A 13,848-nucleotide genomic window follows, 5' to 3' on the forward strand; every position below is an offset into this window, starting at 1 on the left:
TCAGCCTCCACTTTATCGCATACTCACAGTTAGGTCATGCTTTTAAAGAGCCTACTGCTTCTGCTGCGTAAATCTGATTTGCGTGCGTCTACCGTGCAGCGCGTGGATGTGTGAGACTCCAACTAAATAAATCCTGTTCAAAAGTAGACGATACCAGGGGATTGGATCGTTTGTGGAATGATATGCAGTCTAATACGTGGGCTCCCAGGAAAACAATGCCTTGATGTGAAACTATGCTGGTGACAAAAAAAATTCATGATTCATTCGAACAATGAGAGGCTCACAGTTTTACTCGGAGTGAGGACTGTCCACCACGATGTGCGGCTTGGGGGAGGATGCTGTGGCGCTCTTTGTCACATACGTACTAATTGCTTTTTCCTGCAGAGGAAAAGAGATTATGTTTGTGTTAATTCTGCTTGACAAAATGGTATAGCATTTTTGTATGTTTAATACAAATTCACTTATGTTTTAAATTAAATTAAATTAAATTAAATTATTAGAAAAACAGACACTAAAAGATGAAGATGACAATAGATGGTAACAGATGAAGGTGGAAAAAAAGCCAGCATTCAGACCATGTGACATGAAAATTACCCATTGAAACCCAGGACAACACTACTATAACTACTGCTACTGCTACTACTACAACTGCTACTGCTACTACTACTGCTGCCTACTACTACTGCTGCTACTACTACTGCTATTACTACTACTAGTAGTACTGGTACTGCTACTACTAGCCTATTACTGCTGCTACTACTACTATTACTGCTACTACTGCTACTACAACTACTACTATTACTGCTACTACTGCTACTACAACTACTACTATTACTGCTACTACTGCTACTACAACTACTACTATTACTGCTACTACTACTGCTACTACTAGGCTACTACTACTACTACTACTACTACTACTATTACTGCTACTACTACTACTACTACTACTACTACTACTACTATTACTGCTACTTGCTACTACTACTACTACTACTAGGTTGCTACTACTACTAGGCTACTACTACTATTACTGCTACTACTACTGGTACTACTACTACTACTGCTGCTGCTGTTACTGCTACTACTACTACTAGCCTACTAATAATAATAATAACAACAAATTTAATATATTATGGCTATCATGCCAAGCCTACACAGAACAGGTATGGCACATAATATATAATCAAATAAGATCATGTGGACGCACACACACACACACATAAGACACACACACACACACACACACACACACACACATTACCTCCACGAGCTGATGCCAGTGCTCTATGGGTTTGCGTGGATTGGCCAGCATGGCTGCCCAGTGCTCCCTGCCTGGACCCTCAGCATCACTGCCCACACGACACATCCCTATAACCTCATTATGACCAATACTGACACACAGCAAGGGATGGAGGGACGGGAGCAAGGACGAGAGAGAGAGAGAGAGAGAGAGAGAGTGAGAACAGAGCAGAGAAAAATAGAGGGAGGGAGGGAGGGGGAAAGATGGAGAGAGAGAGCCAGGATATAATAGAACAGAGAGACAGAGAGAGAGAGAGACAGGGCTTGTGAGGAACAGGCAGAGAGAGTCTCATTTATCAACCTTGAGTACTGGGAAAAGAATACAGCGGCTGAGGAAGGATATTGAATAGCAGCTCACAAATATACACAGGCCTGTATAAAGGCTTCGTGTCAGCGGGGAGCAGGCACACACACAAACACACAAACATACAAAAGCACACGCCTATGGAGATGCCAAATGGAGGGCTGAGTACATAATAGGGAGGCGGTGCATCTATACACAAACACATCAAGCAGCCAAGTGTTGCTGCGAGCGGCAGACAGGGAAACACTGGCAGGGTTACACCGTGTCTCACCAGCAGACACTTTCTCCTTTACTATTAGCATAAGCCATGCTTATTCATGAGGTGCCCGTCCTCTATGTAAAACAGGCGAGCGTCCACCAGGAGGCTGATTCACAAGGGGGCCGTCACCGTGTTCAACACAGCGGCAACACGATCAAACCGCAACGGCCCCAAAAGCGACAGCGAACATCACCCCGCACGTGCAAACACACACACACACACACACACACACACACACACACACACTGAGCGGTAACGATCAGCACTCTGCGAAATAACAACACAGACGCGCCTTAGCTTGCTCACCAGTCATAGTCCATCACTGCAATGATGATGCACACGCTCTCTATGTTTTCGTTGGGAATGTCAAAGACCAGCGCCTCGTTGTAGGTCGGATTCAGCGTGTTCTTCTTGATGGAAGTCTTCCTCTTTTTTAGCCGGCGCCCGTCACAGATCAGGGAGGCCTTTACGTACGGGTCTGAGGAAACACAGAGAGGGAGGGAGGGAGGGAGGGAAGGAGAGAAGGAAGGAGAGAGAGAGAGAGAGAGGAAGGAGTGAGGGAGGGAAGGAGGGAAGGAGAGAGAAAAGGGGAGGGAGGGAAGGAGAGAGGGGGAGGGAGGGAGGGATGGATGGAGAGAGAGAAGGGGGGAGGGAGGGAAGGAGAAAGAGAAGGAGAGGGAGGGAAAGAGAGGGAGGGAAGGAGAGGGGGGGGGAGGGAGGGACGGAGGGAGGGATGGAGAGAGAGAGGGGGAGGGAGGGAGGGAAGGAGAGAGAGAAGGGGAGGGAGGGAGGGAAGGAGAAAGAAGGGGAGGGAGGGAGGGAGGGATGGAGAGAGAGAGAGAGGGGGAGGGAGGGAAGGAGAAAGAGAAGGGGAGGGAGGGAAAGAGAGGGGGGGAGGGAGGGAGGGAGGGAAGGAGAGAGAGAGGGGGAGGGAGGGACGGAGGGAGGGAAGGAGAGAGAGAAGGGGAGGGAGGGAGGGAGGGAAGGAGAGAGAAGGGGAGGGAGGGAAGGAGAAAGAGAGGGGAGGGAGGGAGGGAGGGAAGGAGAAAGAGATGGGGAGGGAGGGAGGGAGGGAGGGATGGAGAGAGAAGGGGAGGAAGGGAGGGAAGGAAGGAGAGACAGTGAAGTAAGGAAACAGAGGGAGGGGGAGGGATAAAGAGAGAGGGAGGTAGGGAAGGAGAAGGACAAAGAGACATAGGGAAGGAGGTAGGGACAGAGAGAGAGGGAGTTAGGGAAGAAGGACAAAGGGAGATAGGAAAGCGAGGTAGGGAGAAAGGAAGAGGGAGGGAAGGAAGGAAGGAGCGAGAGAGGGAGAGAGAGAAAGGCAGGGAGTGAGTGGAGAGAATGAGATAAGGGGGGGGGACTCCTGGGAACGCTATTAGGTATTATGCTCACAGGTATCCGTCTGTAACACATAAAAGGCACGAAAATCAAGTCACCTTGGCAAAGCTGGATTAAGAATATAAAGGGAGAAAGCAGCACAGGTTGATTCACTTCAGTTATCCATTCAGCGCGAGCGGCTTTGTGGCAGCAGCCGGGGAAAAATACACACCCAGGATTCGATTTTTATGGTACATTTTTAAGCATCTTTCGGGCACTACAATCATCTTGCGATCATTACGGCAATAATAACGGCGTGCGGTCATTATCGTTTCAGCTCTCATTTAATCCGAGAGCGCATCGCCATAGCAATCATCGGGTCTTCACAAGAGATGGATAACTAAATAATAAGACCTTTTAGTAAGGCCTTTGTTAATTCAATATTATCATTAGCAATCACGCTTCTTGATATCAGTCCCATGGATGATGCTATTGTTGTTTTTTAGCATTGATTCTGCGGTTTCACTTTGATACATTTGGTGTTCCATTTGCAGCTGATTACAACAAAAAGCATTGCAACAAATGTAACAAATGAAAATTATAGCTTCGGGTAATATATTTAGAATGTAGAAAACACTTATTCACTCCGACCGAGCTGTGCACAGCAAAAGGCTCACAGGTCCTTTTCTTACATCCGTTTCTTAAAGGAAAAATCCATCCTCAGATACCCTTACACTGTAAAATACCATCCGTCTGTGATGTTCAATGCATTCCAGTTAGGAGTTATTCTGTGATGAAGTGCTGTAATTTACTTTTTCTACTTCTACTTCAGTTAGTGATTTCCTACATTTCCCAGAATGCCTGTCGACAACCCCCCAGAGAACTTGCCTTAACTTGTTCCATTCAGCTGCGGGTTATACGTGTAGGTGGCGAGAGCAATAATGATATCGATCGCAAGAGCAAGAGAGCAAGAGTTGTTGTTTTTTTCTGTTCGGGGAAGGAGTGAGAGTCGCTCCCCTTACTCAAAATACAACATGTCTTGTGGCTGCGTTGCATTCTGGTCCACCGAGGCTGCTGTGGGTGGAGGAATTGGTCTCTCTGCCTCGTCTATCATGGATTTCTCCCTGTATGATTGTTGAATGTCGGTGTAAAATAGAAAGAAGACCTTGCTCTTTGATTCTGAGGGACTGACACCAAAACCTGATGTTTACTGCTGATGTTTTAGATCGAAAACTATCTCGATGTGAAGTAAGGTTGCCTATATTTGGCCAGTTATCAGTGGGAATAAGAAAAATACACCACCAAACAAGAAAATGGACCCAGAAATGCAAGCTACATTGCCAGCAGCTGTTTGTTTAACAGCATTAAAAGTGGTTTAGGGGGGGATTTTTACTTTAAATGAGTTTTGAGCCAAGTTGCATGCTGGAGATCCTGTAGTAGCATGCTGTGTGTGTTAATCCTGTACCTGAGAAGCCAGTGAGGTCCATGGCTTTGAGGTTGGTGGCCTTGATGATTGTAGCAGTGAGCCTGCCTGCAGTGGGCAGGTAACACAGCGAGAAATTAAGCTCCCCGAGATCAGCCTTCTCCTGCAGGTCACAACACACACACACACACACACACACACACACACACATACGGATCAGAGGTCAAGCTGTGGTGCTTTGTTCATAATACAGGAGACAAACATGGCATCTAAAGCCAGAGTTAGATAGGACACTCATTAACAGAACACTATCTTTTCATTTGCTATGATCGCTGTTATTGCCATCAGTCTGCGGCCAGAAAACAGCGACATCTGTGATTGACGCTGGGTGACAGCAGGCATCCTAATCTGGACGGGCAGAGTGTTTAGCGGAGGGAGAGTGCCGTCACTGTAAATGAATCATATGCCAATCTGTCAATGTCCCCAAGTGGAGGAAAGTGTTAAGTAGAGGTGACAATTCTCTGGGCTTTTTATATCTCCCCCTGCTCTCCCTTCCACTGATCCTCTCCCTGTCTGTGGTCTCCGTGGCTCCACAGTAATGACACTGGCGGTATTCAGGTCACACTGTGGCGTGACGACTCCTCAGTGGCACCGGGCCTCGCTGATCAATATTTCCCTGAGTGAAAAAACACCGAAAGATGCTGAGATGCCGATGTTGAAACTTATTTAATAAATGAAACATCCATGCCAAATGTTTTTTTTTTTTTTTAAGACTTTGTTCTGTCTAATTTGCTAATGGCCCTCTATGCATATTTCATACACATTTGCTTGGGTACTGCTTCATATAAATTTGGTTGTGGTTTGCAGTGTCTTTCCAGTAATCTTTATGTATCCTGGACTGAATTCTTAACATTCTGGACTAATATATACATCAGCTTACAATTTCCAATTTGCACATATTTCTGGACATTTTCTGCATATGGGTCAATACAAATTTCTAGACACGTTTCTGTCCGTATACTTCCTCCGTCCATATATGAGAATAGACAATAATGCACATTTTTTACATAGTATTCATATTTTTCATCCATTTTCTCTTCCTCTCAGCATGTTCTTCTGCTGTTATTTTGCACATCCTGCATACATGCTGTGATTCATATTTATTTTCATACGTTTCATTCATATATTACTATTTCACAAGTTCTAGTGTTGTAATTGTCACTTGTGTTATGTTTAATACCCTCCATTTGCTCTATTCTAAATGATACCCTATTTTTTCTTTGCTATATTCTATAATTTGCTGCTGCAACGACCTGCTATTGCCGCGGGGATCGTTCGAGCTTCGTCTAACCTAATCTAACCTCCGTCCCAAATGAATGTGATGGCATTATTTTGGGTTATTGCCGCGGCGGAGCGGCGTCCTTACCGCGGTGCCCTCCACGATGTCCCTCCAGACAGGTTTCTCCCCGGTGCCCTCGCTGAAGTCCAGCAGGTTGTCCACCACCACCTGGCCGATCAGGTCGTGTCTGGAGAAGCGGTCGAAGTCGTAAACAGAGAAATGCAGCTTCCTGGAATGTAGCTCATTCAGCGGCACGCCGAACTGAAACGTCTCGTTGAACACGGGGTTCAGGGTCTTTCTGTGGACCTGAGAGAGAGAGACAGAGAGAGTTAGAGTTTATTATGTGGCTATAGTGTTTTTGTGTTGAAGTGGTAATCTGTGTGAGATCCTTGTGTCTTTTCTGCTGATGGGTTAGGGTTAGGGTTACTTTCTGTAGGTGGCGCTCTTTTCTCTGTCTATGGCTATCGCTGCTCATGCTAACTATCCAGGTCTTCTTCTGTTTATCCCAAACAAACTGGAAACGTGAAATGCATCACTTCCAGTGTGGCAGAGGATTTTTCCCAAGAAAGACCTACCAGACATCGGGTGTTTAGAACAGCAAATGTTAAAGCTTTCATGAACTGGATATAGGTGGAATCACCTGTGTTATATCAATTGGCAAAACAGAGTAACAAAACATTTATCTATCTAAAAATGTTGTGGATTATTACTTTAAATATTGCAGATGATATTCATCGACATAATTATGTGATTTATCTGCATTCCTTCAGAAGTAAGACAGGAATGTTCCAGGAGCAAGAAGCTTCACCCAGCTGGCTGACCTTGCTCCCCAGCCAGAGGGCGAAAAGAGAATTTCTCCACATGTGGGACGAGGAATCAAATCAGTCCTGCTAGAATTAAATAAATCCCCTCTAAAACTCAACGTTTTCTGTTCCACAGCACATACTAAAGGCAGAGGTTTTTCTTCCAGAAACGCGACACATTTCCTATAGCTAAGTGTCTTTATTAGTTCACCTCTAGCCTGACTTGATAGCTACTGTATGTTGACCCAACTATCTTTAGTGCCAGAGTCTCCTGCTTGTTCCATCCTTCACCCCCATAACATCACAAACAGAATGGATCATTTTAAATCAGGGCAGGCAGTGCAACAGAAAACGCTAGCATTATTTAAAGAGACCAAGTGCAATTTCCTGCTCATCATATTTTAACACATTACAGACTACATTTGTAAATTTATCTTTCATCTCATTCAATCTTCAAATCCAAACTTTACTATTTGTCAGTTTACTAGTGGGATTTATTTGCTATGAAAGCGTTTGATATAAATGCTGTCATGCGATGAAGCCGGTTATAATTAAAATGTGACACACGCTCCATTCCAAATCCAACGTTTGTCACTGCATGAGTGGGTTTGTCACTCTGCTTATTAGCACTTGATGATTACTTGTTAGCTTTGGATTAAACATGGAAGTTGATGCAAAAGCTGTGCCTCTAGCAACCAGAAACACTGAGCTCTAACATCTAGTGGAGGGTGACATCCATTCATCCTGTTTCTCATTTCAAAATAGTTTGGAAGATAAATGTAGTCAGCATGGCAAAATCTGAATTTTGTAAAAAATTATATGTTTAATGAGGATGTGATTGAAACTGAACAATCATCTATGCTCTAAACAATAGGGAAGCAGTATTATGCAAATGACTGAAGCTTTCACACTTTCCAGTGGCTGAAAGAGCCTTTGTGATGTCAACAGTCTCACAAAGGGAAACCAAAAGGGAGAAATTTCAAATCGCTACAGCTGCATTGTCACTGAAATCTCACTTTTCACACTTTGCTGGTTCTAAACTCAGTTGGCATCGATCATGTTGGACTTACAAGGCAAAACCTTCAAACTTCAGAATTTCTGTCTGTTTTATTCCTACGCTGTAGGCAGTATCTGCAATATTTGTGAGCACAGAGAAAATAGAGAACTGAGACTCAAATTTGTGATGCCGTTGAACAAGTCATAACTCTGGAGCCGCTCCACAGAGGATAAATTAGGAGAGTGTCCAGAGGAGGATTTTTAAAGACTAAGGTACACTTCCTGGTGCAGAACATACCCAAATGTACTCAAATATTGACTGAACTGTCTTACACAACGGAATAACACATATGAGATTCTTAAATTGAGCGGTGGCCCCCTTTAATAGTCTGAAGCACATTATCTTGAATAAATTATGCCTTTAGATTAGATTAGATTAGATTTGATGAAACTTTAATGATCCCCGTGGGGAGATGGGGTCACTGCAGCAGCAGAGAATAGGAAATGGATAAGAGTGAGACAAAAAAAAAAAAAGGGAAGCACTGAAGATGATAAAAACAAGTGGACTGGATGTGAGCGAGGCGGGCGAGGGAGTGGGAGGCACCTTGGTCTGGAATTTCTTCTTCCTGTCTGGCAGTAGGTAGATCTTAACGTACGGGTCGGAGAAGCCGTTGGCATCTTTAGCTGGCAGGTCCAGAGCTTTCAGGATCTTCACCACCAACTGCTCCGTGCTGCCACACACACATACACACACACGCACACACACACACACACACACACACACACACACACACACGCACACACCAAACCCTATATTAGACTTTCACATACTTACAAAAAAGACTCTAAGGCCCAGCACTTACACACACAACAAAACCTATATTAGACAGACACACACTTACACAAATACTCTATAAGACCTAGACAGGGTCAGCCCACGCTCAAATACACACACACACACACACACACACGCACACACACACACACACACACACACACACACCTGTGCAGACTTTGTATACAGATAATAGTGTGGGAGGCTCAGTATCTCTGGAGCAAGCAATAGCGTGTGTGTGTGTGTGTGTGTGTGTGTGTGTGTGTGTGTGTGTGTGTGTGTGTGTCATCCCTGCAGCTGCGTCATGGTTGCAGTATCAGCGATGTGAGATGTAAGCACAGTAAGCACAGATGTACAGCCAGTGAGAGAGAGAGAGTCTGGGCAAAGCCAAGCCATTAATAATCCTTAACATATTACCCTTTGTTGTAGTCAGTTTGGGCCACACAAACAACGCTGTTTGTTTAACAAACACACACACACACACACATTAGATGCATGTAAATACACACAGACACACAAATGCAACATGCATCTATACACACACTTGTATGCTTGTATGGAAATACATACTGGCATTAGACCAATACATCAGGTCGATATTGGCCTTATATTAAAAAGTGACCAGTCAGTGTCTTCACCTTTCCATATGGTGGTTTGTTTGATTACATATTTATTGTAGAATTGATCAATACTACACTGGTTATCTATAGGAAGCTGAAGTGATTCTAAAATTTTGATCATATTCCACACAAGAATGCATGAATATGTTTTTGTTGTTTTTCTTATACTTCTTAATTTATATGGAGAATTTTGTGTCTTATGGTCTAAATGCTGTTTCAGAGTCTTTTCCACACTGACACATTTCTGGGAATTTTTTTGTCAATAAATTGGTCAGCTTTTAAGATAGTGAATACCGGCACAAAATATCAGTAGCTTCAGTGCAAAAATATCAGGTATCAGCCTTGAAAAACCCATATCAGTCAAACCCAACGCACACACACACACACACACACACACACACAGACTCACACACTCACAAATGCACGTACACGCACTGTCAGGCTGAAAGTGTCACCATCTTTCTCTGTCACACACACACACTGATATGGATGTCCTTACGTCCGAATGCCCCCCCCCCCACAGTCATGGGTGCATCTCCCGCGCTGTTTATTATGTATTTAATTAGCAGATGAAGTCGCGGACGGCTCGGAGGCCTTTAATCAGCCCTCGTTAGACTGCGTCTCCCCGCGTTAAGCAGCGTGTCAGCACTTCATTAGCTCCTTCAGGAGAGCAGCGTGAACTTTGGGGCCGAGGACGGACCGACGGGACGGAGCCGGCGGCGTCCCCGGCAGACAGGCCCTCGGTCTGTTCGGACCAGCCGCGAATAAGATACGCTTGTTGACGGCACAACCGTGGCCAATCAGGACACGTGTTTACCTCTGAATCACATCCAATTAAGGCAATCGGATAAACATGCCCACCCTGCAATCACATCAAATCAGGGAGACGATAAACAGGACAAACGCAGAAATTACTGTAGGAAATTACATTTCCAGCTCAGCCAGATAAACATTCTAATGAGAAAACCCTGACCAATTCGAATATACATCTAATGATCTGTAATCCAGTATAATTTCCTGCTGTGTTGGCATTAGGGACGCTGCAGTCGCCGTGATCAAGCGATGCTCAGACCTACAGAAACTAAAACTGACAGGAAGGCTGTGTCCAAAAACCAAAAACTGATCACGTCATTTTCCTGCATTTGCTGTTTGTTACAAAGCAACGGCTGCAGGTTTTCCTGCGCTCACGTGTCTCTCGTGTGAACAAGACATGAGCCTGAACAAAAACCAAGGTTCCTACACAATCCCCAAGGTATGCTGCAGAGAATATACCTATTACTGCTCAAGCAGAGAGCAGAAATTCACGGCCTTATTCCTGGCAGACAATGCCTGAGAGCTAGCTGTTATTCCCACAGTAGAAATGTGTCAGCTTTTAATGGGAGTGTCAATAGAAATGCCTTTCCCAGAGGATCTGAGGGAGATTGACATTGTTGTTCCGACTGTTGTGCCCCAAATAGTGGGGGTCTCACACATTAATGTCCCAATTTTACCACAGCTCCAGTACTAGCTCACACCTCCACACGCTCTTGCAGCTACATCTCTAACCTCGCTGTTTCTTGCCTCAGTCCCTTCCTCTCTCCTGCTGGTCTCGCTAAACCAATTCCCCTCCAGTGTAATGACAGGCAACTACAGCACTACATAAATTATCTCACGGCTTAATAAATGGGAAAAAAGGGGCACATGAACGGTTTTCATCATCAACCTCCCTCTCCGTCCAACTCCCTCGCTAATGCTGTGTCTGTAATTCCAGCTTATAACACAGTCTGGTGTTATTATGTGTTGACAGGGGCTGCTGTTTAAAGTGGCTCACCAATATATAATTCATGACTGAAACGGCCTCTCACTCCCTTTCTTTTCTGACCATCAGCACTTTCGCCCTTTGCAATGTTTCTGTATGTCAGGGGAGGCAGAAATGGGGACCCAGCCTGCCGGGACAGAGACAGACTGAGCAAGGCAAGCTGTACACCCCACACACACGAACACACACACACACACACACAAACACATAAACCCTCCCAGCACCTCATCCTCGCAGCATGGCACCCGCCAATTACTTAAACCCAAATTCTCCAGCAGAGAATATTCAATAGCGGCTTGTCAAAGACACACAAAGGAGCAAAATGAAAGCAACTAGAGCAATTATCTCTGAAAACTCTTCATTATCTTTAGAAAATTCTACATCTGTTCCGTACGGTACATAAAAGACATGACTGCTGTCTTGTCATTTATATTTAAAGCTGCTACGTGTCGCATTTTTAAACATCAATACATTGCTGTCAAATTAACTGTTATACCTTGGTGTAATTACCGTAAAACAAATGAGAGCACGGTCGAGGCGATTGGTAGCCTCTATCTCACACCAGTGATGTTGTTAGCGCTTCTCAAAATTAAGACCACATTTCCCATAAACCCCATTGCTTTCTGTCACAAAGGATGTCACTACTTCCCTCCCTATCGTCGCTCCATATGCGTTTGCTTTCTCTGTCTTTACTGAAGAGGATAAACATGTTGGACGTGATTTTTCCAAAGGTTTTTCACTCCTTCCACCATCTGCCAGAAACTCTGGAAGTTTTAGCTCAGTTTGCCCCTGGAAGAACAGCGTCCTCTTCCTGTTTTGTGCCATAAAGCAATACAGCAGATTTCCTGCAAAATCCTTCCCGATGGCACACAATGTAAAATGCAGTGAAGAGGCTGCCAATCTTGATGATAGTCTCATTTGTTGATGGCAATTATACTAAATTGTCTCAAAATTAATGAACTTGAATAGACAGAATGGATGGTCGGCCCGGTGTCTATTTTTATGTGCACCGTTGGACTGGCTTCTGTATGAACCGACTTGAGGCAAGTTGCTGAGGTGGGAGGTTTTGCAGCAAGGACCAAAGCAGTGGAAAACTGGCACTGCAGCTGCATTAAGTTGTCACTCATGACTCTTTTACAAGTTGCTGCTGTCTTTTTAAGTAGGTCAAAAGTTTTGACGTGTGCACAGTTAGTGGAAGTGGTTCTAGTTGAGTTAATCTCAGTTTCAGCCAATGTCCATTAGCTGTTTAAAGTTAGAGAATGATAACTTTTCTTCTCCACTAAAGGTAGGCGAAGGTACATTAGTTTATAGCATTTAAGGGATTATTATGTTAAAGGTACCTATGATGCTGACCAGCTAGGTTTGCTAATATGCTAATGTTGGCTAGAAGAGCTAGCGAGAGAAGTACAATCTGACAATGCTATGTTAACCTCATCGCTAACGTTAGCTTTCAGTTGAGTTTTGACAGTTTGCTAACAGACTCATCTGCACAGTTCTCAAGCAAGTGTGACAGACTTTAAGACTCGCGTTGTCACCATGGAAACTTAAAATTTCCATTTTATGCTCTACTACCCAAATTACCATAGCAAACAGTGGAAGGACCGTTCTATGCATTCAAGTTCTGTGGTGCTAATGATTTATTGATGTTAACATGTAGCACTTTTAAGTGGCCTCCCACAGAGGGAGCAGGCTGTTTTGGTGTGAGCTCGCTGACTTACTTGAAGGCGTAGCGCAGGAGGAAGCTGATCTTGCCGCAGTTGTCGCCCTGCTTCCCTTCGCCCTGGTCGCCTTTGGGTCTGTAGAGCTCCGGCTTGATCTGTCCGATGCTGGTTACCTGCTCCTTCTCCTCGCCATGGAAATCAGGGCTGGAGAGCTGGTGAGTCATGGGCTTGGGCCTGAACAGAAACACAAGAGCTCAGAGGGTGAATATTAAGTGAAGTGCACACACACACACACACACACATACACACACATACATACACACACGCAATAGAGGGATGATGCTATGCAACACTGTGATGCAGCGGCATAATCAGGGATTTAGTGGAGGGTAAACCATCTAAACGCTGTTTACCCACCGCTTTCATTTGCAGAATAGACTTGAATAGTGAATTTGTAGTAAGAAGTTTCAAACCAATGTAATTTGTATGACTGATTTTTTTTTTTTTTATTTAACCTGTATTTAACCAGGTAAAGTCTCATTGAGATTTAAAATCTTTTTTGCAAGAGAGACCTGGCTATAGTGTCTTTGGCTGATCGTGTCTTTCAAAGGAAAAAGCATAAATTAATGTTTTTGACAGTAATTGACTTTTCCTTATATTGGTGGCAGGTTGCTTTATGATAATCACTCGCTGGAGGTCATAGTTCGCCCACCTTTTTATTTATCACTAAATCACTGGGTGTAATAACAAAATGCTCTACCAGCAACAAGCGTTCGATGACAAATACACAAAATGCAAAGCACTGACCGTGAGGTGACCTGCTGCTGGGAGTGGGCGTTGGGCAGGTCTTTGACAGGCTGGGCTCCTCCCTCTGAGTTCGGGACGTCCGGAGACGTCTGGCTCAGCTTCAGAGTTCCTGCCAGCGCAAGAAAATGGAGAGACGATCTTTAAGAGACTCTTGTGTCTCTTTTGTTATTGCCGTTGTGGCGTCAGTTGTTACAGCGGCTCTGAGAGCAATGCCTTTTTTTTGTAAAGCATGGTCGGCATCATTGATTTCATTGATTGTATTGCATTGATTTTACGGACAGTTAACAGTGGGGAGGAGGAAAGGAACAGGAGGAGATATTTCCAGCAGCACAGCGAGAGCCAGAGCCATTCGAAACCACACAACTGAGTGAATGGTATGTG

The 13,848-nt window shown here is 44.4% G+C and overlaps 1 protein-coding gene across 1 annotated transcript; it reads right to left on the reverse strand.

Moving 5' to 3' along the window:
* Window positions 1–288: 288 nt before the first annotated feature.
* Window positions 289–13,605, reverse strand: syt3 (synaptotagmin III; the record flags this gene model as incomplete). Its single annotated transcript, XM_071517739.1, has 8 exons — window positions 289–378; window positions 1,265–1,394; window positions 2,172–2,343; window positions 4,651–4,771; window positions 6,035–6,253; window positions 8,351–8,477; window positions 12,718–12,894; window positions 13,468–13,605. Coding segments are annotated over 8 exons (1,174 nt in total), but the record flags the coding sequence as incomplete, so codon positions are not given.
* Window positions 13,606–13,848: the final 243 nt, after the last annotated feature.

The sequence above is a fragment of the Centroberyx affinis genome, unplaced genomic scaffold (assembly GCF_046629955.1).
Source record: "Centroberyx affinis isolate AG114_WGS23_722 - 3 ecotype Tasmania unplaced genomic scaffold, CSIRO-AGI_Caff_v1 ptg000517l_1, whole genome shotgun sequence".
NCBI lineage: Eukaryota > Metazoa > Chordata > Actinopteri > Beryciformes > Berycidae > Centroberyx > Centroberyx affinis.